The sequence below is a fragment of the Papio anubis genome, chromosome 4 (genome assembly GCF_008728515.1).
Source record: "Papio anubis isolate 15944 chromosome 4, Panubis1.0, whole genome shotgun sequence".
Classification (NCBI taxonomy): domain Eukaryota; kingdom Metazoa; phylum Chordata; class Mammalia; order Primates; family Cercopithecidae; genus Papio; species Papio anubis.
In genome coordinates, this window is record NC_044979.1 from 179,046,096 (window position 1) to 179,072,197 (window position 26,102).

Here is a 26,102-nt window from a genome sequence, read left to right on the forward strand (position 1 = left end):
AAAAAAAGAAATAGTCTGATTTTAAGTTTGGTGTAGATAACAGAGTTGACTAAGGACCTGGAGCAAGTGTTACGTGGTCATGGGACCACATGGGAGTAGTCTCTGGGTCCCTCTGCTCCCCACATTTCTGTCAGCCTAACCTGGACACAGACTCTCTTCCGAGTGCAGTTCCAGACGTTCCCTCCCAGTTACGTTCATCAAATGCGTGCTGCACCTGCCCCATCCTCCCCAGGCCTCGCCCTGATGCCACACCACTAATAAGCTTAGAGGGTTCCAGAAACAGTACATGTTTAAGATAATTTTGAGTTCTCCTGAGTCTGTTTAATCTGCTTCTTCATAAGCTGTAACACTCTGAATGTTTTAAGTGCTAAAAGTTGTGTTAATATTGACTTGTGTTTCCTGAAGCATGCTCGTGAAGTGACTGTACTGCTGTGACAGGTTCTCACCAAGGCCCTAAACTGACCTGAGACTAGGGCCAGACTCCTGCATCCATGCTCCTACCCCTGGTGGTCCAGGGCGATACAGTGTCCCATCCGCTTGCCTGCGTCCCTGGACAGGAGCTTCCCATTCACCACAGCCTTCGTCCTAACCGGACAATGTGTGGGGGAGGGAATCATCGAAGGCAGCAGGGAATTGGGGTTTTATGGGTGCAAAAGGCAAAACATGTGCTTTTTCCCAGACTTATTTCCATTCCCATAGCCCGAACAATCAAAATGTCCTGGGAAATTATAAATGTCTTTGCAGAGTTTTTCTCCTGAAAGAAATTTTCTTTCGTCTTTTATTTTTTTGAGACGGAGTCTCGCTGTCACCCAGGCTGGAGTGCAGTGGCGCGATCTCGGCTCACTGCAACCCCTGCCTCCTGGGTTCAAGCGATTCTCATGCCTCAGCCTCCTGAGTAGCTGGGATTACAGGCACCCGCAACCACGCCCAGCTAATTTTTGTATTTTTAGTGGAGATGGGTTTTCGCCGTGTTGCCCAGGCTGATCTAGAATTCCTGGCCTCAAGTGATCCACCCACCTCAACTCCCAAGGTGCTGGAATTACAGGCGTGAGCCACCGTGCCCAGCCTTCTTTTTTGTTAAGAGACACCTAATTAGACAGTGGCTTCTGTGGAAGTAGTCACTTCTGTGTATTTGATATGTCAAGAATTTGGTCTCTGGGTATATTTTGACAGCACTGGGCAAAAATCATTCCAGAAAAGATGGACTCAGTGATGAAAGAGGAAGAGATGACTGCGGAACCTTTGAGGACACAGGACCCCTTCTCCAGGTGGGTGGCAGTTGTTGCTTTTTATAGAATATGGATTTGCTGTGGAGTAGCCTGACTACAGAATTAGGGTCACAGCTAGTTAAGCTATAAGGCCTGAAGTGTAAACTCCTTTTTAATCCCTTCAGTCACTAAATGTCACCTTCCTGAGAATAACCTTATTGGAGACAAGGAAATGTAAATACAATGGGGTTTTGAAAGAGATAGTAGCACTTATTTTGAATGGCTAAGCTTTGCTCTGTTCTCTACCACGGAGCCAGCTCTAGTGGCACTTGTCAAATAAAAAAAAGTTTGCCAAGTACAGATTGCAAATCTAGCTTCAGTTTAAAAAGAAGCACACCCTCCGGCCGGGTGCACTGGCTCACACCTGTAATCCCAGCACTTTGGGAGGCCAAGGTGGGCAGATCACCTTAGGTTAGGAGTTCGAGACCAGCCTGGCCAACACAGTGAAACCCCGTCTCTACTACAAATTCAAAAACAAATACAAAAACGCAGCCGCGCGCACCTGTAATCCCAGCTACTCGGGAGGCTGAGGCAGGAGAATCACTTGAACCCGGGAGGCTGAGGTTGCAGTGAACCGAGATCACGCCACTGCACTCCAGGCTGGGTGACAGAGACTGCGCCTCAAAAAAAAAAAAAAAGCACATCCAGGTAAATTTTGTTGTGGGTACTCTATCACAATTAAAAAAAAAAAAAAAAAAGAATTACTTACCCAGCTCCTCCCAAGAATAAACAGAACACGCATTTTTCAAAGGTAGTGCTTGTGCTCCTGGTGGCCAAGTCCCAGCACATGCTTGTTTAGCCTGTCTGTTGCCAAATGCTTCAGTAGGGGCTTCTCTTACTAGCAGATGTAAATGTCCAAGTCAGGCAGTGTTGTTTGGCTGCAGACTTACATTTAGTTTCTCTTCCTGCCTAGTTTGACTATAAGGCTGTTGCTGATCGACTCCTGGAAATGACCAGCAGGAAGAACACGCCCCCCTTCAACAGGAAGCGCCTCTCCAAACTCATCAAGAAGTCAGTGACTGGAGGGAGGGTTCTGACATCATCATTCCTTTAGTTCCCATCTCCTGGTGTGGGACAAGCCATCTGCATGCTTATCTTTTTTCTTTCTTCTTTTTTTGTCCTTTAATGCATTTGTGCATAGCAATGTAATAGACACATGTAAACTGAAAAGCTGAATGGAAACAGCAGTCCCACCCCTCAGGTTCCATTCTTCCAGTGCAGCCATACTCATCTCTTAGCTGCCTTAGAGTGATGTGAAGTCTATTCATGTGTGAAATGAACCAACCAGAAACTGATGTGAAGCTGCTATTTAGGTGTCTTCTGCTGGTGTGCTACTGAGATAGATAGGGTTAATTCTTTACCTCTCCCCTCCCTCCCATGTGGCTATGCCAAAAGTGTTAGTTAATTCAGCTGTCAGTGTTGACATCACTCTGACCATAGTGACATGATGACCTGGAATTCACGGAGGGCCTCATGCGTGGCTTGCTGTCATCGGTGACAACTGTCTGATCACACTCTAGGAGCTGGGCACTGCTCTGAGCACTTTGCATACATTCAAGTATTCCATGTTAAGCCCCCAGAAAGTAACTCCTGTAGTTCTGCCCATTTCCCAGCTGGGTTCCCAGGGTACAGGGTGGTCCTAGCTTGCCCGAGGTCCCTGCCATCCAGTGTCTCCTCCCCCGTGCACCTGCCCACACTGCGCCTCGATGCTTCTTATTTGTTCTAATGCACAAAAATTGTGTAAAGCAAAACACAGCTTTGCCTTTCTCCACTGGAGAATTGAACATAAGCAGAGATCTAAGCTATTTCTGCCTTCCGAAACAAAAAATTGAATTTCTTAGTTTGATTTGGGTGTGCCAAGGTGCATCTTTGGCCCGCCATGTCCTTGCTGGTATTGACAGTAACCGAGGGCGGCACTGGCCTTGAGCTTTTTGGCCTTTGTATTGCACCACCTTTCCCTCACGGAATTTCCTGTCTAGCCTCCCCTCCTGGAGGAGAACGTGAACTAACAAATATTTAACTATGGCTTGTATTTTAAAAATTAAATACATATGTCTACAGAAGACAGAAGGGATTTCTTTATGAACATTTGTTACTTTTTTTTAATTTTTTTTATTTTTATTTTTTATTTTTAGATTCCAAGATCTCTCTGAAGGTGAGGTGCGCCGAGAATCATCATTCACGGTGTTTTTCATGAATATGGACCCCACTGGGGGCGTTGATGCCAAACGCTGAGAAACAAGATTGAAAGAACTTTACTGAAAACCTCTAATAAGAAATAATAGTCCTTAGCCCAGGCAAAATAGCGAGGCCTCATATCTACTAAAAATGAAAAAATTAGCCAGGCATGGTGGCGTGAGCCTGTAGTCCCAGCACTTGGGAGGCTAAGAGGGGAGGATCACTTGAGCCCAGGAGGTCCAGGATACAGTAAGTTGTAATCACGCCACTGCACTCCAGCCTTGGTGACAGAGCAAGACCCCAACTTTTTTTTTTTTTTTTTTGAGACGGAGTCTTGCTCTGTCACCCAGGCTGGAGTGCAGTGGCCGGATCTCAGCTCACTACAAGCTCCGCCTCCCGGGTTTACGCCATTCTCCTGCCTCAGCCTCCCGCGTAGCTGGGACGACAGGCGCCTGCCACCACGCCCGGCTAGTTTTTTGCATTTTTTTTTAGTAGAGATGGGGTTTCACTGTGTTAGCCAGGATGGTCTCGATCTCCTGACCTCGTGATCCGCCCATCTCGGCCTCCCAAAGTGCTGGGATTACAGGCTTGAGCCACCGCGCCCGGCCAAGACCCCAGCTTTTAAGAAAGACAGACTAGCCCTTACCTAGTCATACCACAGTACAGCCATGGGAAGTGACACAAGCCTAGGGCCCCCTGCAGCTTGCCCACCTTCCTATCCTGGGCTCTCCCCTAACCGCCAAAGTGAGAGGGCAGACTGCTCTCATGTGTGGATACTGCGATGTTTTGGTTTGGTTTTTATTGTTTTAACTAGATGGATTTGCAGTGGCCTAGGAAGGTTTTAATTGGATACTCTGTGAAGGTAAAATGTAATTTCTCAGGATCCCTTTCATTTGCTGTTACGTTTGGACAAGTCAGTGAAGTCACCCCATACCCCTCATGCACTAGGGACACTTGGAATTGGGAAGGGCACCAGTGAGCTGGTTGGAATGCAGAGACCACATTAGCCAGGCCCCCAGAGTCCAGCCATGGAGGGTGTCACCGAGGGCTTGTGATCCCTTGCCTTGCCTTGGTTGAGAAACCCACAAAGCTTTTTTAAGTCTGTAATTCCTGTGTCAGCAGCGCTCAGGTTTGGGTGGGAGAAACAGTGAGGAACGATGATGATGAGGCAGAAATTGGGAGGGGGGTCTTAGGCCCCTGGGGCAGACTCTCGAGCGCCTGGGGAAGCTGACAGTGTGTCACTCTGGCATCTAGGAAGCAGTATATCTCAACTGAGTTTTGCGGAGGACATTTCTGCTGATGAAGATGACCAAATCCTCCGTCAAGGAAAGCATAAGAAGAAAGGAAATAAACTTTTAGAGAAAACTAACTTGGAAAAGGAGAAAGGTAAGCTGTAAAGCTGAAGAGAAGGGCCCTTCTCTTGAGGGCTCATGACTGAGCCCTTGGGGAGCGGTGTGCACCATGGAGGCATCAGAGACTTGAGCTCGTGCTGTCACAAAGCATTAGCAGAACCTAAAGCTTCGGTTTGTAATGGCTGAAAGGTAAAGGTGGTTTACCAAGTGTTCTGCTGTTTCAGTGGAACCGTGTCCCCAACTCACCCCGCTCACGTCCGCCTGCTCCCCAGGGCACCTCTGCAGGGAAGCAGGAGCTGCAAGGAGCACTAGGGGGGGCAGCTGTTTGATGACCAGTCTAGATCTATGGTTTTTACCTTTGGGCCCTAAAATTAGTGGAAATCGGACTATTTCAGTTCCATGTGTGTTTATAAATGGACAAAAGGAGGGCTTCCAGTCACAGTCGGGAGTGGAGGAAGTAGGACCAGACGACAAAGGTAGTGGGCACACCGAGTACCTCAAGGGAGACAAACTCTCCTGGTGGTAGAATGTCAGGAAATTGTGTCCGCCGATCATACTGTCTCAGAATCACCAGCAGGACTCTGGCCCAGCCGGCACTGGGAGGCTTATTGATGGGTTTCTGTCTTTTTAGGAAGCAGAGTCTTTTGTGCAGAGGAAGAGGACAGTGAAAGCAGTCTTCAAAAGAGAAGAAGGAAGAAGAAGAAGAAGCACCACCTGCAGCCTGAAAGTCCAGGCCCAGGGGATGCAGCCCCGTCCCTGGAACAGAACAGGGGCAGGGAGCCTGAGGCCGCTGAGCCGAAAGCCCTGAAGGCACGTGTGGCCGAGCCAGGCACAGAGGCCACATCCAGCACCGGGGAGGAGAGTGGCTCCGAGCATCCTCCAGCCGTCCCCATGCACAATAAAAGGAAACGACCGCGGAAGAAGAGTCCAAGGGCCCACAGGGAAATGTCGGCATCAGCAGGGTTGCCCCCAGAGGACATGTCTCAGAGTGGCCCCAGTGGCAGTCATCCTCAGGGACCTAGAGGGTCCCCAACAGGTGGAGCCCAACTCCTAAAAAGGAAGCGGAAGCTTGGAGTTGTCCCTGTCAATGGCAGTGGCCTGTCCACGCCTGCCTGGCCTCCACTGCAGCAGGGAGGCCCTCCCACAGGCCCCGCAGAGAGGGCGAACAGCCACACCACCCTGCCCCAGTGCAGGAGGCTGCAGAAGAAGAAGGCAGGGCCTGGCAGCCTGGAGCTCTGTGGCCTGTCCAGCCAGAAAACAGCAAGCTTGAAAAAGAGGAGGAAAATGAGAGCGATGTCAGACTTGGTAGAGCACAACGGGGCGCTGGAGTCCGAAGCCAGGCAAGCCCAGGCTCTGGTAAGGTGGGAGCACCCGCAGGCCAGCTCGCCGCAGAGGCGCTCAAACGCGTCCGGGGGAGCTCCACTGCCTCCTGAGAGGAAGGGTGGGGGCCGGCGGCCAGGTCTCTGGACTCAGCAGCAGTTAGAATAGGGCATGTTCACAACAGCCTTCACTGAGGAGGAAATCACAGGTGACCAGTACTTCGGTTCTCCTCATCGGTCACCTTCACTCCCCCAGACCACATGTTTGGGTTCGGGAGGGCCCGCTCTGAGCTGGGAAGGTTATCCATGGGCCAGGCACTGCTGCCCCAGCGTGTTCAGGCCAGTCTAGGCCTCTGTTGAAGGCGGGTCTGGTTTTCTTCATCAGCCCGTGGCCAGTCCAGGCCCCTTTGGCAAAAGAGGAAACCCAAAATTCTCTTGCCTCACTTACCTTCTTTTCTTTTGTTAGCTCCCCGCACCCCCACCCCACTTCCCTGCCAAAGAAACTTCACTAGCCGGACCACTTACCTTCTTAATGGAGAGATTTTCCTTCCCCTTGGATCTCTAGAGCCAGATAGAAATGAGGAACCAAGCTGTTGATCTGGTTTTGGGTCTGGCTCTGCCACCCAGCTTGGAGTGCAGTGGCGCAATCTCGGCTCACTGCAACCTCCACCTCCCGGGTTCAAGTGATTCTTCTGCCTCAGCCTCCCAAGTAGCTGGAATTACAGACAACATCACCACGCCCAGCTAATTTTTTGTTATTTTTGTAGAGACGGCATTTTGCCTTGTTGCCCAGGCTGGGCTCAAGCAGTCCACCAGCCTCGGCCTCCCAAAGTGCTGGGATTACAGGTGTGAGCCCCTGCACTTGGCCCTGATGCGCTTTTCACACCACCTGTGGGTGCACTGGGCTTCCAGGCCAGGGCCAGCAAATGTAGTTTCACTGGAACAAAGCCACATGCACTCGTATGTGCAGGTCCATGGCCACTTTCACACTGCAGCAGCAGGGGCAAGCGGTAGAGACAGGGACCTGTGGTCTGCAAAGCAGAAAATAACTCTGCCCTTCACAGAGTTTGCACACCTTGGTGAGATCTTGCTTTGCAAACACCGCTTTGCGGAGGTTGTGACATCTCCTTTGTTGAAGTGGACACGTGTGGACCTGGTTAAGTACTGGTTTGGGGCTAACAGTGTCTGCAAGTGGCTAGTGAGTTAGTTTATGGTCAGGAAAGCCTTACCCAGGGGAAGCAGTGCACTGAGCCAGACGGCAGGAGGCCCATTTCTAGCCTCGAGTCTCTCCTACCTCACAGTGCCTTCATCTCCCTGGACTGCAGCCTGTCCCTCATACCCTCAGTGCTGCTTCCTCACCAAGAGGGCCAGAGATATTGCCTTTCTTGCCGTCTTCTCAGGCCCCTGGCAGCCTGTTGTAAAGAGGATGGGGTGTTGCTCAGTCAGTCCCAGGGTCGAGGGAAGCTTTCCCCTGCCACCTCTCCCGGCAGAGGGAAGGCGCACAGGAGAAGCTCCTCAGGCTTCCCTGCCCTCCAGGCGGCACACTTGATCCTGCCGGAGCCACCCGTGTGTCGTCAGTGGCACTGGGTTTCCCACACGTCTGAGAGCCCAGAACGAGACCTGGTCTCTCTCTGGGTGGCTGTGAGTCGCTGCACACCCAGTGAGTGTCCTGGGCCTGCCTGTGAGGGACCCACAGCCCCCATATGGGCATCACTGCCCTCCACACCAGGCTGCCAGGGTAGTGACGATTCAGCTACAAATGGGAGAGTGAATTATTCTCTAACAGATTGGCTTTGAAAGGCTGAAATCCTCAATTTGAAGATGAAGATAAAAGTGGGTCCTTACTCTGAGAAGGCGTTTTCATCGCCCCTCTTGGCATGGTGCCATGATAGGTGGTCGTGTTGTATGTGAAGCCTGAGCTCTGCCGAATGCAAGGGCTGTCTGCAAGCGCAGTGCAGAAAACTGCAGGCTCTGGGGTGGGCTGGATCCGCTGTGGGGCTCGGCCTTCCCCTTCTGTGTGCGTGGGCAACACAGCAGGCTCTGTTGTCTGACCCCTCCTCTCTGCTTCTCACCCCTCGCTCACATAGGGAAGCAGCGGGACTTTCAGTTCCCTGAAGAAGCAGAAGCTGAGGGCAGAAAGCGACTTTGTGAAGTTTGACACCCCCTTCTTACCAAAGCCCCTGTTCTTCAGAAGAGCCAAGAGCAGCCCTGCCACCCGCCCCCCAGGCTCTGCCGTCCAGGTGTGCACCCTCCCCAGAGTGACACAGCACGTTTCACCACAAGGGCACAGATGGGCTTGAGCTGACAGTGCTTCCCATGCCAGGCCTGGAGTCCCACTGTGGCCATCTGAGCCTGCCCACAGCAGACAGGTTCCGCAGCCAGGGTAGCATGAGGTCTGGGTGGTCTGGGACCCACCCTGAGGGATCGCAGTCAGGAAGGGGACTTTGAGGGACGGCTGATCCACACATTCTGCCTCCCAGGGCTTCCAGCTCAGGGTTTGCAGAAACCAGTTTTCTCGTGAAATGTCACAGTGTTAATACGTAGGTGGTACAGGTCAGCAGGAGGTCCACACTTCTAGAAATGTGGGTCAGAGCAGGAACTTGAGGAAGTGCTTCCTAATGCAGGCTGGATCCACTCCCGGGAATGTGAGTAGGAAGAAGATCGTTGATTGTGGTGAACGGTTAGAATATGCAGATAGCTTGGAGTCCTTGTGCACGAGAAGCTGGGAACTGTGTCCATTGTCCACTAAAGTGAGATTCCATTGTAGGCATCGTCTCATCGATGTCATAGAGTCTTCAAGCTAGAACTTCAGAACTCTCCAGCAAAAGGCAGGGGAGTCTTGGCATTTTTCCTCATGGGTCCTCAGTGGTGAACTGTTTCTGGACAGTTCAGGCATCTTCACTGTTGCCTTTCTTCCCTGGATCGTAGAACCCTGTGGTAGTGATGAGGCTGTGACCGCAGATGGGCCAAGAGTGCCAGCACCACTGACCCTGGGCTGGGGGAGGCGTGCGTGGGACACTGGGAAAGACAGAGGGCGGTCCTGGTAAAGCCCGACAGCAGGGTTGGTTTCAGTCTTGGCCGTGGTCCCTTTGGCCTCTCCCTATATGTGCCACTCAGTAAGCAGCAGTGTGGGCGACGTCCCCTCCAGGGCAGGTTCTCCAAAAAATCCTGACAGGGAGACTAAGTGCCTCTGTTGTACTTGCATTACTCCTTTTGTTCCTGTTATTTCTCTTCTGCAGCTAAACAAGACACCGTCCAGCTCCAAGAAAGTCACCTTCGGGCTGAACAGAAACATGACTGCAGGTAAGTGGGTTTTGCCGGCAGCAGGCTTCTCTGGAGCACAGCTGCGGCTCCTGGCGCGGCTCGCAGCCTGGTTCCACAGGCGCTGAGGGGAGAGGTGGGGTCTGAGCTCCTCATTGCCCATTTCTTTCTTTTTTCTTTTTTTTTTTTTTTTGAGACAGAGTCTCACCGCTCTGTCACCCAGGCTGCAGTGCAGTGGCAAGATCTTGGCTCACTGCAACCTCCTCCTTCCCCCCCGCCCGGGTTCAAGTGATTCTCCTGCCTCAGTCTGCCAGGTAGCTGGAATCACAGGCGCATGCCATCACGCCCAGCTAATTTTTGTATTTTTAGCAGAGATGGAGTTTCACCATGTCGGCCAGGCTGGTCTCAAACTCCTGACCTCAGGTGATCCGCCTGCCTCAGCCTCCTAAAGAACTGGGATTACAGACATCAGCCACCGAGCCCAGCCCCTCACTGCCCATTTCTGAGTCAGAAGGAAGCACCTGTGTGTCCCTCGTCCTCAAAGGGCTGTGAGTGGGGTGCCAATGGTGAGCGGGCAGCCAATTGCCTGGGACCTCTTAAGAGAGGCTACCTGGAGAGACGTGATCCAAAAAGCTGTTCTCCCAAGTGTCTTTCTAAATACTGAAAGCCGTCCCACAGAGAGGCCATTTGAGATTGTAGTGATCCATCAGCTGTAGCTGTCTCTGCGAAACTTCGGAACAACTTGCTTCCTGGGGGACGGAGAAGGGTAACCCCTATCTTGATACTTTTCATATCGGTGCCATCCATTCGAGTTGCTTTTACAAAGGAAACCAAAGTTTTAAAAAGTATTATAGGCCAGGCGCAGTGGCTCACGCCCGTAATCCTAGCACTTTGGGATGCCAAGGTGGGCAGATCACGAGGTCAGGAGTTCCAGACCAGCCTGGCCAACATGGTGAAACCCCATCTCTACTAAAAATATAAAAATTAGCTGGGCGTAGTGGCAAGAGCCTGTAGTCCCAGCTACTCAAGAGGCTGAGGCAGGAGAATTGCTTGAACCCAGGAGACAGAGGTTACAGTGAGCCAAGATCATGCCTCTGCACTCCAGCCTGGGTGACAGACTGGGTGAGACTCCATCATCGCAAAAAAAAAAAAAAGTATTATAACGAATTTAGGACCAGACTCTTGTTGGGAACTGCAAATAATTGTGTGTGTGTATGTGTGAGTGTGTGTACATGTGCCAGTATGTGTGTGTGTGCGTGTGCATGCACAAGTGCGTGAGCGTGTATGTTTAGGGAAAAGAGACTCTCAGCCTGAGGAGCTCACCCAGCCTTTACAACTGGATGAGCAGGACGAATCCTGCAGCTCCACATAGCACAGATTCGTCCCAGACTCAAATGCCTAGTTCACTCATTGTCCAAAACACCCCCACCCTCAATGTTCACCCTTGCAGGAGCCACCCTACCAGCAGCTCCCCTTGGTCTGTACAGGCGGCCTTGGGAGGGTGAGTTGAGGCAGGGGACATGGCCTCACTGCCCTCCTTCCCTCAGAAGGCTCCCAGGCCTGCTGTCTGCAGGACCTTGAGATGGCCCTGCTTCATCCTAGCAAATGGGCAGGGTTGGCACCCAGGCAGGACACTGTCCGAGCTGTTGGAGGGACAGCTGTTGGACCTGCTTAACATGGGGCCTTGCTCTCATTTGGGACAGAATTCAAGAAGACAGACAAGAGTATCTTGGTCAGTCCCACGGGCCCTTCCCGAGTGGCCTTCGACCCTGAACAGAGGCCCCTCCACGGGGTGCTGAAGACCCCCAGCAGCTCACCTGCCAGCTCACCCCTGGTGGCCAAGAAGCCCCTGACCACCACACCAAGGAGACGGCCCAGGGCTATGGATTTCTTCTGAGGGGCAGCAGAGTCCCTTGTAAAAGACTGCTTTTGTACAGAATACGCTATAAATTATACCTTTAAGAATGTGGGGCCTTTTTTATGATTTTCTAAGTTCCCGTAAGTTGTGTGCACGAGGTTCTGAACGTGCCCGCGGGCTGCTGCGTCCTGGCCCCTCTGTAGCGGCTGCGGGCGTCTTGGTTGAATCTTTTGCTACAAACCATGTTTGTGTTCGAGCTCTCCAGGATTTAACATTTTTGGGTAACCTCAGTGATTCCCGTTGGTGTAGGAAGTGAGACCCTCCCTGAAGCTGAGGAGAGCACGTTGGTCGGAACTTTAAATCAGTCAGTGCTGTTGGTACATGAGAGGTGGAATTGCACTTCCTGTTGAGCTCCCAGTTCTGCGGAATTTGGTACTCATTCCTGTATTTGCTGTACTAAGTTGGTTTCTGTTAGTCTGAACAATCTGTTTTCTTTTCAAAGCATGTGGGGCTTGATTGCCATGTTCTGTGGGTGTTCGGCAGGTTACCGATGGGGAAGATTCTTGTCACAGAATCAGCAATACCATAGTTTTTCTACATGTGCTCAGCTGGGGGTGTGGACAGGTAGGGGTGAGGAAAGAAGAGGCTCTGTGTTCTGGGGGCTTTTTCTTCTCCTCCCCGCTACCCGGTTTCCCTCCCTGTTTTCCTACCTCTACGGCAAGCCCAAAGTGTCTTCTCGGGAGGCCAGCGCAGCCCCCAGCTCTTACCCAGGTCCCCGCCCCGTGCTGAGCCCTCTGCTGAGGTCCTCGCGTGGAGCACACTCATTCCTCCAAGCCCTTGCGTCTCTCTCTCTCTCCGTCCACGTTCCAGCCGAGTCACTGCCTGACCGGCTCCAGGGCAGCTCCCCATCTTCCCTGGAGGCTGCCGTGCGTATCTGGAGCCTGCGCTCCCGCTCCGCGACCTTTCCTCTCAAATGCGGAAGCGAGCACTTAAGAGTTTAGACAATTCTCCTGTAAGTTCGTGACAAACACGGGCGGAAGGCACTCAGGCTTTCGTTGGGGAAACAGAAATGAGGCCTTCTTTTGAGCAGCGATTGCTCGATCTGTTTGAGAAAGCGTCTGACCTGGGCGTGAGAGCTGGAGGAGCTGCAGATTCAGAGTGAGCGGCTGCGGAGGAGAGCCGCCAAGGCTGCGCGCCTTCTCCATGCTCCCGCAGCTCCCGCAGCTCCCGCAGCTCCCGCCTGCGCAGCAAGAGGGCACGGGAGCACGGTTTGGGCTGCCGTGCTGCTCTCCCAGCCAGCCGCGCTCTGCTCAGGCCTGGAGGTGAAAGCCGCCTGCCTCCCGTTATGCGCCCCATACAGGAGCCCCGGTTTTTCACCAAAAGCCGGCCAGTGCCCTTCTCCACTGCTGCCTCCCAGCAGAGGGCCCCAGGTTCTCCAAGGTCCCAGCTGTGGCTTTGGACAACGTGGCTTCAGTCCCTGGGGTTGCAGAGCTGCATTGGGTTTACCTCGGTCTCATTCGCTCACGGAGCCAAGGGCGGGTTTCACCTGGGAACATCAGACTGACTTGCTGGCGTCAAGAGCAGTTGACTCACTGATGAAGGCCCTGGTGAGAAGAAAGCACTCACTCTGTTCTTCGCCTACTCTGTAATCATTTTGTCATGATGAGCCATGAAAAAATTAACTTGTGCTGTTAAATCGTCACTGTAATGAGGTCTTACGTACGACATACCTGTGGTGGCTGCATGGTTTAATAGCTGCATTGGATAGGATCCTCACGTCACATTCAGAACCAAAACTGACACAGTGAAACAATTAAGGTGAGCACATATTTTTAACTTTTCTTTTTTTTTTTTTTTTTTTTTTTTTTTTAGTTTCATTCCTCCTAGAATATTTTTCTAACAATTTTTATTTCAGCTTTAAAGATGGGTCATATAGCCAAAGGGGCCATATGATCCAACATTGCTGAGATGTCTTAAGACATTCTAAGGCAAAACTGGCACATTTGTTCTGCAGACTGTTGCAGGAATGTTTCTTCCTAGCATTTCTATATCATCTGTCCATTCTGAGGAGCCAGTGAATGCCCCACAAACGCACCTCCTGTCAAAACCACGCCTGAGAGGTCCAGGCTGGCAGTGACAGGGTGCTTGGATTCTGTTGGTCCTTCTCTCATTCTCCGAACTTACTCCTTTTTATGGGTAAGTCAACTAGGTTTACAGTCCCTTATTTTTAATGCCGAAGTTTTGACAGCAGGAAGAAAACAATTTTTTAAAAATTCTCATTACATAGACACACAAGAATATGTCACATAAAGAAAATGTGTTTAGAATACCAGTTTTCTATTTAAGCATGATATTTTCCTAAGTAAAATTGCCAAGTGGACTTGGAAGTCCAGAAAAGAAAATAATTTAAATTAATGCTGGTGATCTTAATAATATTTTGTAAAATGGTGCCTCCCCCTTCTCCATGGTCTGGTCAGTTTTGCACAGTTAGGCGTCTGACTTTACAAGTTTGTTGTCCTTTCTAATTTCGACTGAACTGAAAGCACAAAGAAGACTGCACAGAAAATCTGGAAACAGTTGCAAGTGTTGGGAGGACGATGAAATCGAGCTGTCTTTTAACTTTTGTATGTGTTTTCTCAGAATTTGCTGGACTGTGCTGGCAAGGGCTTTGTTTACGATCAAATTGTACTAGTGTCTGCAGGGTTTGTCAGTACTCGTCAAAGCCAAGTCCAATTAAAAAAAAAAAAGTCTTTGCCCTCCAATTTGTGTTTGATGTTGACTTTCAGTATGCACCAAAAACAGGCCTCTGGGAGCTGTTCCAGAGCAGCAGAGTTCAGAAGGTGTTGGTCGGGTTTGAAAACAAGACTCTGGGTACCATTCTCTTCATCACCATCTGCTGCTGCCAGAGTCGGTGGGGCACTGCTCGGCGCATCTTCTCTGAGTGCTTGAAGAAGGCCTGACTGCACACACATGCTCATCATTGTGTCTAAAACATCACCCACAGGCCTGCACTTGTGACGAGGAGTGGAGAAGTGCCAGTGTCCTGGGTGGAGATCCCCCACTGCAGCCTGGAAACTGAGGCGGGCACAGGGGGCTACAGCCAGGGTGAGGCGGGCAACGGGGGGCTGGTACCCAGCACACTGCCTATTCCAGCCAGGGTGAGGCGGGCACGGGGGGCTGGTACCCAGCACACTGCCGGTTCCAGCTAGGGTGAGGCGGGCAACGGGGGGCTGGTACCCAGCACACTGCCTGTTCTGGGTGTTGGCAGTGGGTGTGGTCAGTGTCGGGCAAGCAGAGTACAGGCATGGTGCAGTCTTTATAGGCACACGTTCCCTGAAACAACTTTTCCACCTGTACTTTGGATCCCAGACAAGTCCACACACTGAACAAGCAAGCAAACAAAAACAACCCCTGGGCCGGGCGCGGCGGCTCACGCCAGTCATCTCAGCACTTTGGGAGGCCTAGGCGGGCAAGTCGCTTGAGTCCAGGAGTTTGAGACCAGCCTGGGCGACATGGCAAAACCCTGTCTCTACATTAAAAAAAAAATACAAATAATCAGGTGTGGTGGCATGCACCTGTAGTCCCCGCTACTTAGGGGGCTGAGGCAGGAGGATTGCTTGACCCTGGGAGGTCAAGGCTTCAGTGAGCTATGATTATACCACTGCACTCCAGCCTGGGTGACAAAATGAGACCCTGTCTTGAAAACAGAAAAAAGCCCTAGGGAAAGAAGGAAATCTGTTGTATTATTAAAAATGTCCAGTTTTCAACAAAGTTAAGACATTCAGGGAAACAAAAGAGTGTCACATACACAAGGAGCAGCAGAGAGGCAATAGACACTGGCTTGGAGGGTGCCCAGGCGCCGGTCTTAGCAGACGGACTTACAAGGAGCAGAGGCAATAGACACTGGCTTGGAGGGCGCCCAGGTACCAGTCTTAGCAGACTTACAAGGAGCAGAAAGGCAATAGACACTGGCTTGGAGGGTGGCCAGGTGCCAATCTTAGTAGACAAACTTCAAACAGCCATTATTAATATGTTCACATCACTGAAGGAAATCATATTTAAAGAAATACAAGATGGGGTCGGGCGCGGTGGCTCACGCCTGTAATCCCTGCATTTTGGAAGGCCAAGGCAGGTGGATCACTTGAGGTCAGGAGTTCAACACCAGCCTGGCCAACATGATGAAACCCCGTCTCTACTAAAAATACAAAAATTAGCCAGGGAGGCTGAGGCAGGAAAATCACGTGAACCTGGGAGGCAGAGGTTACAGTGAGCTGAGATTGCACCACTGCATTCCAGCCTGGGCAACAAGAGCGAAACTCCTGTCTCAAAAATAAAAATAAATGAAAGAGAATATGATGACAGTGTCTCATCAAATAATACCAATAGGTATTTTTAAAAAGAACCAAATAGAGATATAGATGTTAAAAAGCACAGTAAGAGAAATCAAAACTTCACTAGACTTGAGTCCCTCTAGTGAAGTTTTTATTTCAGTTACTGTACATTTGAGGGAGTAGAAGAAAGAATCAGCAAACTTGTAGATTAATAGAAATTATGTGATTTGAAAAAAATTTTTCTTGATGAACAGAGCCTCAGAAATGCAGGATCGCCAAATGCCCCAGTGCGCACACTGCAGGAGAAAAAATACTCAATGGCCAAAAACTTGCCAGCTTTAAGTTTATCTTCCTTGGAGCGTGTGGAGTTTCTTAGATGTGTACACTGATCAAAAACGGCACACATCTAAGTAACTCCACACCCTCCAACACCCAAACACAGCTGAAATGATGACACCCAAAATGTTGAAAGACAAAACCTCAAAGCAGCCAGAGAAGAAGGACTCATCATCACACACAAGAGAACCCCAGTAAGGTTAAGATTTTTTTTTAACCTGATTCAAGTATTTTTTCTGACTTCGCATCAGAAAAAAAAAAAAAAAACAAAGGCTGAAGGCGGGGATGAGATACTCAAAATGCTGAAAGAAAAAAGCCAAGAACCTTTCTTAAATTGAAGTGAAATTCACATAACTTTTTTTAAATTTATTTTCTGAGACAGCCTTTGTCACGCAGGCTGGAGTGAGGTGGTATGATCTCGGCTTACTGCAACTTCCACCACCCAGGTTCAAGCAATTCTCGTGCCTTGGCCTCCCAAGAAGCTGAGATTGCAGGCATGTGCCACTACACCCAGCTAATTTTTGTATTTTTAGTAGAGACGGGGTTTTGCCATGTTGGCCAGGCTGGTCTCGAACTCCTGGCCTCAAGTGATCTGCCCGCCTCAGCCTCCCAAAGTGCTGGGGTTACAGGCGTGAGCTGCCATGCCCAGTGGCATAATCATTGTTTAAAGTGTACAGTTTAGTGGCATTTAGTGTTGGGAAAAGGGCCTGTAGGGTTCCTATATAAACTGGCCATAAAAATATGGGACAATAAGTTGTGGAAACCCACAAGAGGCCTCTGAGGAGGAAAGCCTCCTAGTTGCCATCATGTTCCCATGCTCAGAGCAAGACCCGCTCTCTTTTTTTTTTTTTTTTTTTTTTTTGAGACGGAGTCTTGCTCTGTCACCCAGGCTGGAGTGCAGTGGCCGGATCTCAGCTCACTGCAAGCTCCTCCTCTCGGGTTCACGCCATTCTCCTGCCTCAGCCTCCCGAGTAGCTGGGACTACAGGCACCCGCCACTTCGCCCGGCTAGTTTTTTGTATTTTTTAGTAGAGACGGGGTTTCATCGTGTTAGCCAGGATGGTCTCGATCTCCTGACCTCATGATCCGCCCGTCTCGGCCTCCCAAAGTGCTGGGATTACAGGCTTGAGCCACCACGCCCGGCCGCGAGACCCGCTCTCTTATCTGTAAACTCGGTGTTCAAGGAGAAAGCGTTGGAATGTGAACAGACGTGCAGGCTCCTGGTTAAGCCGCTCCCACTAGCTACTCTCTGATAAGTTAAAGATACGCTGTTTGAGCACAAAGGAGATTCCTTTAAACCACTATTGCTATAGATTACGCCTGTGACATACCGTTTCGCCCTGAACATCTGCTTCTTAGATCTAAGTGATTGTACTCAATAAATAGCATGGACACCAGAGCTCGGTGCCTTTCACAGCCTCCATTTTGCAACTGGCCCCCTGGCTCCCACCTTTATGAACTCTTAACCTGTCTTTTCTCATTCTTTTGTCGCCACTGGACTTCAGGTACCCTATGGGTGGTCTTGAGGCTGGTCCCCAACATTTAGTATATTCACAGTGTTGTGAGACCACACGTCCATCTACGGCAGGCATTTCCTCACCCCAAGAGAAGGCCTGCACTTAACTGAGCAGTCAGCCCTGCTCCCCTTCCACCAGCACCTGGCAGCCAGCACTTTGTGTTTCTAAATATTTCAGGAGTGTGGACTCGTGCTCTGTGTGGATTAATGTTTGGCCAAACACACCCCCTGGCCTCCTGGTGTAAGGATGTCTCTCAGGTTCCTGAGAGACTGGGCTGACAGAGGATGTGCATGTTTCGTTTTAGAAGGTCCCGTTCCCGGCCAAGTGCGGTAGCTCACGCCTGTCATCCCAGCACTTTGGGAGGCCGAGGCGGGCAGATGACAAGATCAGGAGATCGAGACCATCCTGGCCAACATGCTGAAACCTGTCTCTACTAAAAATACAAAAATTAGCTGGCCGTGGTGGCACATGCCTATAGCCCCAGCTACTCAGCAGGCTGAGGTGGGAGGATCACTTGAGCCCAGGAGGTTAAGGCTGCAGTGAGCCATGACTGCACCACTGCACTCCAGCCTGGGCAACAGAGCGAGACCCTGTCTCAAAGGAAAAAATTTTAAAAATGTATGGACAACATGGCATTGTCCTCAAACACTCCAGCCTGCATTACCAGGTGACATTCCTCTCTGTACTACATCACCGTGGTTATAGGAAACCAACTTAGATCAAGGACATCGTCACACAAGTTCATGTTCAAATTTCCCCCTGGTTGTTCTCAAAACATTTTTCCTCACCAGGAAATAACCAAGGATGTGCAGTGATTCTTGTCTAAAGCTTCTCTTCCAGAGCGTCTGCCCCTCATTTCTTCTAATACTGTATTCTTGAAAAGTGTGTCTCACTTTGACCCCACAGCCCAGTGGGTTGCCTCTGATGGCACTGGGGATGGTCTAGCAGGGTTGTGGCCTGTCCAGTCTGTCACAGGGACCCCTGTGTGGGAAGTCCTGGATGTCCGATACCCCTGACAGGTGCTCAGCCAGGTGATTGATGGCCTGGTTGCTATGACAACTCCAACCTCAGCTTTCCAGCTTTCTCTGGGAAGGGATAACCCCCTGGCCCAGCATCAGGACCCAAATCCAGGGCTCACAGGCTGGTTCCCCTGACTGGGGCCTACTGCAGCTCAGGGCAGCACACGGGCTGGCGTCTTCCTGTGTGTCCAGGCAGGCAGCCTGAGGTGGACTGTTCTCACCCAGCCAGGGTGCTGAGCTAGCACCGTGGGGACACAGCAGACTCCAAGAAGACATCATCTTCTCCCCAGAGCTCCTGCTTCTTCGCAAGCGCAAATTGTCATCTAACTTTAGTCTCTACGCTGTGGATCTACCTAGGACCCCAAAGATCAACAAATTCCAGGGTTAGCACAGCAGGCAGCAGACAAGTGGCTGGTTTGTGCAGCGCCTGAGAATAAACTATTATTGTACCACCTCCCCAGCTCCATACCCCTTTTCTACAAATGACACATGAGCCAAGCCAAAGTTTTGTTTAAAAACATGACGCTGAATGCAGAAACATGACTGGATTTAGGTTTGTTTTCCGAGCCTACAAAGCCTGCAGGAACCAGGACATCGCTGTTGCCTCTGAATGTTCCATTCCTGCTTTGAAGTTCCCAGGGAGTCTGGAAAGGAGGGGCTGCCTGCAAAGCTGGAGAACGCCCACTCCCTGTGCCCCGACCAGTACGCATGTGCACACTCACATGCATCAGCTGCAGCCAGCCGGGCGCAGTGGCTCCTCCTGCAATCCCAGCACTCTGGGAGGCTGAGGAGGGCGGATCGCTTGAGCTCAGGAGTTCTAGACCAGCCTGGGCAACATGGTGAAACCCCTACTCTACCAAAAATAACAAAAAATTAGCTGGGCGTGGTGGTGCGCACCTGTAGTCCCAGCTCCTCGGGAAGCTAAGGCGGGAGGATCGCTTGAGCCCAGCAGGCAGAGGTTGCAGTGAGCCAAGATCACACCACTACACTCCAGCCTGGGTGACAGACCAAGACCCTATCTCATAAAATAAAAAATAAAACCCCAAAAACGCACAAACAGCTGCAGCCAGGTGAGGGCCCCATCCTCGGACGCACCCACACACTGACTCACTGAAGGTGGGTGAAGATCAAGGAGTCCCAGGTACTCCTTTGATAAACATGCTTGGCACCCCCACTGAGTGCCCAGGCAATGCCAGGCACTGGGATACAGGCCAGAAAGATAACAGGGACTGCTTGGAGTCCAGGGACCAGAGAGGAAATGAGATGGAGGAACCTGCAACACCATGCAAGCCACAGCTGTCATTTTCGATTTCCTTGCACACTTTTTGTTTTGTTTTGTTTTTGAGACTGAGTCTTGCTCTGTTGCCAGGCTGGAGTGCAGTGGTGCGATCTCGGCTCACTGCAACCTCTGCCTCCCAGGTTCCAGCGATCCCTCTGCCTCAGCCTCCTGAGTAGCTGGGATTACAGGTGCATACCACCACACCCGGCTAATTTTTGTGTGTGTGTTTTAGTAGAGACGGGGTTTCACCATGTTGGCCAAGATAGTCTCGATCTCCTGACCTCGTGATGCACCCGCCTTGGCTTCCCAAAGTGCTAGGATTACAGGCGTGAGCCACTGCACCCAGCTGTAGACATGTTTTTTTAAAAGAGAAAAAGAGGCCGGGCGCGGTGGCTCAAGCCTGTAATCCCAGCACTTTGGGAGGCCGAGACGGGCGGATCATGAGGTCAGGAGATCGAGACCATCCTGGCTAATATGGTGAAACCCCATCTCTACTAAAAAATACAAAAAACTAGCCGGGCGAGGTGGCGGGCACCTGTAGTCCCAGCTACTCGGGAGGCTAAGGCAGGAGAATGGCGTAAACCTGGGAGGCTGAGCTTGCAGTGAGCCGAGATCCGGCCACTGCACTCCAGCTTGGGCGACAGAGCGAGACTCCGTCTCAAAAAAAAGAAAAAGGCCGGGCGCGGTGGCTCAAGCCTGTAATCCCAGCACTTTGGGAGGTGGAGACGGGCGGATCACGAGGTCAGGAGATCCAGACCGTCCTGGCGAACACGGTGAAACCCCGTCTCTACTAAAAAATACAAAAAACACTAGCCGGGCGAGGTGGCGGGCACCTGTAGTCCCAGCTACTCGGGAGGCTAAGGCAGGAGAATGGCGTAAACCTGGGAGGCTGAGCTTGCAGTGAGCCGAGATCCGGCCACTGCACTCCAGCTTGGGCGACAGAGCGAGACTCCGTCTCAAAAAAAAGAAAAAGGCCGGGCGCGGTGGCTCAAGCCTGTAATCCCAGCACTTTGGGAGGCTGAGACGGGCGGATCACGAGGTCAGGAGAATGGCGAGACCGTCCTGGCGAGGCGGAGCTTGCAGTGAGCCGAGAGCGCGCCACTGCACTCCAGCCCGGGCGACAGAGCGAGACTCCGTCTCAAAAAAAAAAAAAAAAAAAGAAAAAACTGTCAGTCTTTTTAAATAATTTCCAAAATATAATTTCAACATGTAATTAATATGAAAAAGTATTGAGATATTTTTTAGGCTTTTGTTCTGTAGTAAGTTTCCAAAACCAGGCGTGTATGCTGATGGCCCACGTCGCCTGGCACTCTGGAGTCCCATGTGGTTGCAGCTATGATATTAGCCACGGCAATTCTACAGCTGAGAGGAAGTCTGTCCAGAGGACCAGTCGGGGTGGGGATCTCAGTAGAGGGAACCGCACCTGAGTGAGGCACAGAGGAGGGAACAGCCAGTGCAGCCAGGGTGCAGGTGGGCCAGCCAGGGAGGGCTGTGGGGGCTGTGGGGAGGGTTTGGGCTTTGTCCTGTGCATACTTCAGGAGCCACTGGAGGGCACCCACCAGGCAGCAGGGGCAGGAAGGGTCAGAGGCCAGGACCGACCAGAGGCGGGAGGGCACCGGGCCCGGGGCCCACACCTGAGCTCAGCGGGCAGGAGTGGAGGAGGACGGGCTTCTAGTTGATGTGGGGAGGGCCCAGGGAGAATGGGGAAAAGAACACAGGGAGGCTTCCAGAGTGTGTCGGCCTCTCTCCACCTCATTTTCTGATCCACGTCATCTCCAAGGGCACATTTTCCTTCTGAGAAGAGCTGGGAAGCCAGTCAGGACCTCTGTCCTCACCTCCACTAACTTGGCCCTTGCAGGCGTCCCAGGCTTCCAGGGCCAGCCCCCTGGGGTTTGGCACACTGCAGCCTCTGACTTTCTCTCCACTGCTTCTTCAGAGCACACGCCAGAAGAGACATTGCCTCCACGGCCAGCACGACGCCGCTGCCCAGCAGGCAGCTGTCTCAGGAGGACAGGCCCGGCTGCAGGAAAGGGCGGCCGCGGGCTTCTGGTGGGGGCTGAGGCAGGGAGGCCAGCCCTACCTGGGGGCTGGAGGTGGCATTGACTGGGGGTGTGGGGGGGGGGTCCGCAGACGGCAGCTGAAGCCCCTTCTCTGCAGGTTATGCTGGTGCAATTCCCTTTTAGGAAGTAGAGTCTGGGTGGAGAGAACGGTGAGTCACCTGCGTCTTGTTGTGATTCAGTCCCTATGTTTCCCGAGGGCCCTGTGCAGGCCTTTTGTTCCTAGGACTCAGTGCCTTTCTGAACCCAGTCTAAAAATTGCTGCAGCTCTTTCTGGCGTTAGTCACTGCCTGGTGACTAAGCCTTCAGTCCGTCAATCTTTAAATCCTATCATTATTTCTCCACCCAGGTTTTTAAGAATAAAAGTTGAAAATGTACTGAACTGACAGCTACCAGATTTGATTCCTACTCAATTCGTACCTTCCGCGAGTGGCCCTGATCGCCACCGCAGCGCCACGTCCTGGCAAATCGTTCACGCCGACCTTGAGAACTCAGGAGAGGCGCAGCCCTGACGCTCAGCCCCGCCCCATCAGGGGCTCCCTGCGGGTGAAAGGAGGCATTGCTTCTGTTCCCCACAAGCAACTGCAGGCAGTGCTATTTATTTTTAACACAGTGGAGTAGGCAACTTTATCTTCAATGATTATGTGCTGAAATCTGCTGATGAAAACGCTGTAAGATGGGCATGGGCGGGGGTGGCAGCCAGGTGTGTGCTGTGTGACAGCTTTTTCTGAACCTGCTGGACAAAGTCCCCACTCTGCATGCTCAGTCCCAGTCACAGCCCCACCTCCCCCGGGCTTATCTTCAGTTCCCCAAACCTCCACGCTGTTGACCTGCTCCTTGGCCTCTTTGTGAGGACCCTTCAGCCAGAAGGCCCTTCCCCCTTCCCCCCTTCCCCCTTCCTGCCCAGCTCTGGCCCTGGAAGGGCCCCCAGACCTGCCACATGGAGGCTGTTAGAGGCCGAATGTCTGAGGCCTCCAAATGCATGTGTCGAAACCTAATCCCCAGAGGGATGGTATTTGGCGATGGAGTTTCCCAGAAGTGGCTTGATTTGTGCTGGCTGCTATAGCAAGTACAGTCACGGTTGCCTAGTGAGGAGACCTGTCCTGAGAAATGCACCCTCGGGCGATATTACTGTCGTGCTGACATCACAGAGTGCACTCACACAAACCTGGCTGGCACAGTCCGCGACACACTTGGGCCCCGTGCTGTAACCTGCTTCTCCCAGGCTACACACCTGCAGAGCATATCACTGCACCAAAAACTGTGGGCCTCTGTGACACAGCGGTGGGCCCTTGTGTATCTAAATACGAAAAAGGTGTAAAAAATAAAGTGCCGGCCGGGCGCGGTGGCTCAAGCCTGTAATCCCAGCACTTTGGGAGGCCGAGACGGGCGGATCACGAGGTCAGGAGATCGAGACCATCCTGGCGAACACAGTGAAACCCCATCTCTACTAAAAAAATACAAAAAACTAGCCGGGCGAGGTGGCGGACGCCTGTAGTCCCAGCTACTCGGGAGGCTGAGGCAGGAGAATGGCGTAAACCCGGGAGGCGGAGCTTGCAGTGAGCTGAGATCTGGCCACTGCCCTCCAGCCTGGGCAGCAGAGCGAGACTCCGTCTCAACAACAACAAAAAAATAAAAATAAAAAAATAAAGTGCCGGCCAGGCACAGTGGCTCACACTGTAATCCCAACACTTTGGGAGGCCAAGGTGGGCGGATCACAAGGTCAAGAGTTCGAGACCAGCCTGGCCAACATGGCGAAACCCCGTCTCTACTAAAAATACAAAAATTAGCTGGGCATGGTGGCGCACGCCTGTAATCCCAGCTACTGAGGCTGAGGCAGGAGAATCACTTGAACCTGGAAGGCAGAGGTTGCAGTGAGCCAAGATCACACTACTGCACTCCAGCCTGGGCAACAGAGTGAGACTCTGTCTCAAAAAAAGAGAGAGAGAAATAAAATGTTCTTCAACAATCAAAATTTCGGCCGGGAAGCAGGTGAACTCAAGCCTGTAATCCTATGGGAGGCGAGCGAGTGAATCCTAAGGTCAGAATCGAGACCATCCCTGTGGCTAATACGGTGAAACCCGTCTCTACTAAAAAGTACAAAAACTAGCGGTGGCGGCGCCTGTAGTCAGCTTCTTTCGGAGGAGAACTGAGAGGCAGGAGAATGCGGCGTAAACGGGGCCGAACTTACGGTGAGCAGAGATCCAGCCACTGCACTCCAGCCTGGAGTGGAAACAGAAGACTCGATCTGCCGCCAGGGGAATTTGTTATCAATGGGTAGAAATATTAAAGGAGGCCTGGGCCTTGTTGGCTCACGCCTGTAATCCCAGCACTGTGGGAGGCCTTGAGAGGCAGGTGGATCACCTGAGGTCGGGGAGTTCAAGACGCCTGACCAGCTGGAAGCGTCTACTAAAAATACAAAATTAGCCAGGCATGGTGCATGCCTGTAATCCCAACTACTGGAGGCTGAGGCAGAATTGCTTGAACCCAGGGCGGAGGTTGGAGGTGAGCCCAGGTGCCACCATTGCCTTCCAGCCTGGGCAAAAGAAGCTGAAACTCCGTCTCAAAAAAAAAAAAAAGAAATGTTAAAAGGAGTGCTCCCTGGGCGGTGACCCTTAGAAACATTTCTTGGTGTTTTCTCCCCCGGCCCCTTACCTGAGACAGAAAGAAAGGTTAGAGGTGTCTTGAGTTATCTGAGAGACAAGCAGCAGACAGAAGGAGCCGTGCGTGCTCACTTGCCTGCAAAACGTCACAGAGCCCCTGGCTCTGACTGTGCGGCTCTCCAGACAGATGCTTTGAAGACAAAATAGGATGGAGCACATGGTGCCCATGTCTCTTGCCTGAGTCACCACATTCTTTAAAAGATAGGCTGGGCGCGGTGGCTCACGCCTGTAATCCCAGCACATTGGGAGGCCAAGCCCTCCTGGCTAACACGGTGAAACCCCATCTCTACTAAATATACAAAAAGTTAGCCGGGCATGGTGGCATGCGCCTGTAGTCCCAGCTACGTGGGAGGCTGAGGCAGGAGAATGGCGTGAACCCGGGAGGCAGAGCTTGCAGTGAGCCAAGATCGCGCCACTGCACTCCATCCTGGGTGACAGAGACTCCATCTCAAAACAAAACAAAACAAAACAAAACCCTAAAGAATAGGCACCTGAGCCGCTGGCTTGAGCCTGCTCCCCCTCTGAAATGTCTTCAGTAGATCTGTGCCTGCTCCCCCTCTGAAATGTCTTCAGTAAATCTGTGCCTGCTCCCACACTGAAGTGTCTTCAGTAAATCTGTGCTTTCCTTGCTTCTCCTGTTTCTTTCTCTTTCATGGCTTGGCTCTTTTGTTACTTTGCACATTTTGTTCAATTCTTTGTTCAACATGCCAAGAACCTGGACAACTCTATCAGGTAACAGAAGGTGGCTGGGAGCCTGCGGGAACGTTGTTCCCTGAGACAAAGTAGCTGGCGATTCTCTCCAGAACGCGGTGACACAGCCAGACAGGAACTGCTGCCGCTGCCGCGGCCACAGGTCTTGCTTGTGCACCAGTGGCAAGACGAAGATGGTCTCATCCAAACTTATCACCAGCACAGCCATGCACTCCACAAAGCAGACACCGCTGAGGGGAGCGCTGATGGCCGTGGCCGGCAGTGTGTCGCGCACAAGGATCGGGAAGACTGAGTAGCGCAGGAGGAGGGTGATCTTGAAGGAGAACCTCTCGCCACTGTCGGGGGCCAGGTGGGAGCCCATGATGTCCATGACGGTGAGGAAGACGAGGGGCAGCAGCAGGCCGACCACACAGAGGACGACCACCGGCGATGACCACGCAGGACCTCACTCCTACACAGCAGGCACTGACTCCACGCTGAACTCCGGGAAGCAGGGCGGCACCCCAGCAGTTCCCATGCTCCCCGGTTCGTAAAGACGCTCCTGTCAAACTTCCCCTTTTCTGGCAAGCGCCACAGGGAGATGCTGATTTCACGGACGATGTGGGGCGGCTGCTGAAGGTCAGCGAGCAGCTCGGACATCGAAGGGGAAGTTACAGACGTCAAGGCTACAGGCGGCCACCACCTGGAGGGGCTTGTAGTTCCGGACCTCACCTTGATACCGGATGTACACGTACGGGGTATTTGGAGACTTCCCCATGTCCACAGACTCATTGATGAGAGTGTCTGGGACCCACATCCGTGAGGATGGAAAACTTGGTGATGTCCAAGTCATCAGGATTCCACTGGAGAAACTCACCAGTCCAGCACTGCCAGGGCCAGATTCTGGGTCAGTGGCCGGTACCTTTTTCTCATCCCTGCTGAGGATGGTGTAGACCACGGGTGTCCAGTCTTTTG

General features: G+C 51.9%; 1 protein-coding gene across 1 annotated transcript in view; it reads left to right on the forward strand.

Annotated features, from left to right (window-relative positions):
- The window catches only part of RRP1B (ribosomal RNA processing 1B), a 38,661-nt gene extending 24,663 nt beyond the window's left edge, over window positions 1–13,998 (forward strand). Inside the window, exons 9-16 of the mRNA XM_003895418.5 lie at window positions 1,174–1,268; window positions 2,182–2,279; window positions 3,404–3,423; window positions 4,701–4,832; window positions 5,430–6,154; window positions 8,205–8,357; window positions 9,357–9,420; window positions 11,082–13,998. Coding sequence (XP_003895467.1) covers window positions 1,174–1,268; window positions 2,182–2,279; window positions 3,404–3,423; window positions 4,701–4,832; window positions 5,430–6,154; window positions 8,205–8,357; window positions 9,357–9,420; window positions 11,082–11,275 — 1,481 coding nt within the window. The 3' untranslated portion in view covers window positions 11,276–13,998. The remainder of the gene's footprint in view (window positions 1–1,173; window positions 1,269–2,181; window positions 2,280–3,403; window positions 3,424–4,700; window positions 4,833–5,429; window positions 6,155–8,204; window positions 8,358–9,356; window positions 9,421–11,081) is intronic.
- Window positions 13,999–26,102: the final 12,104 nt, after the last annotated feature.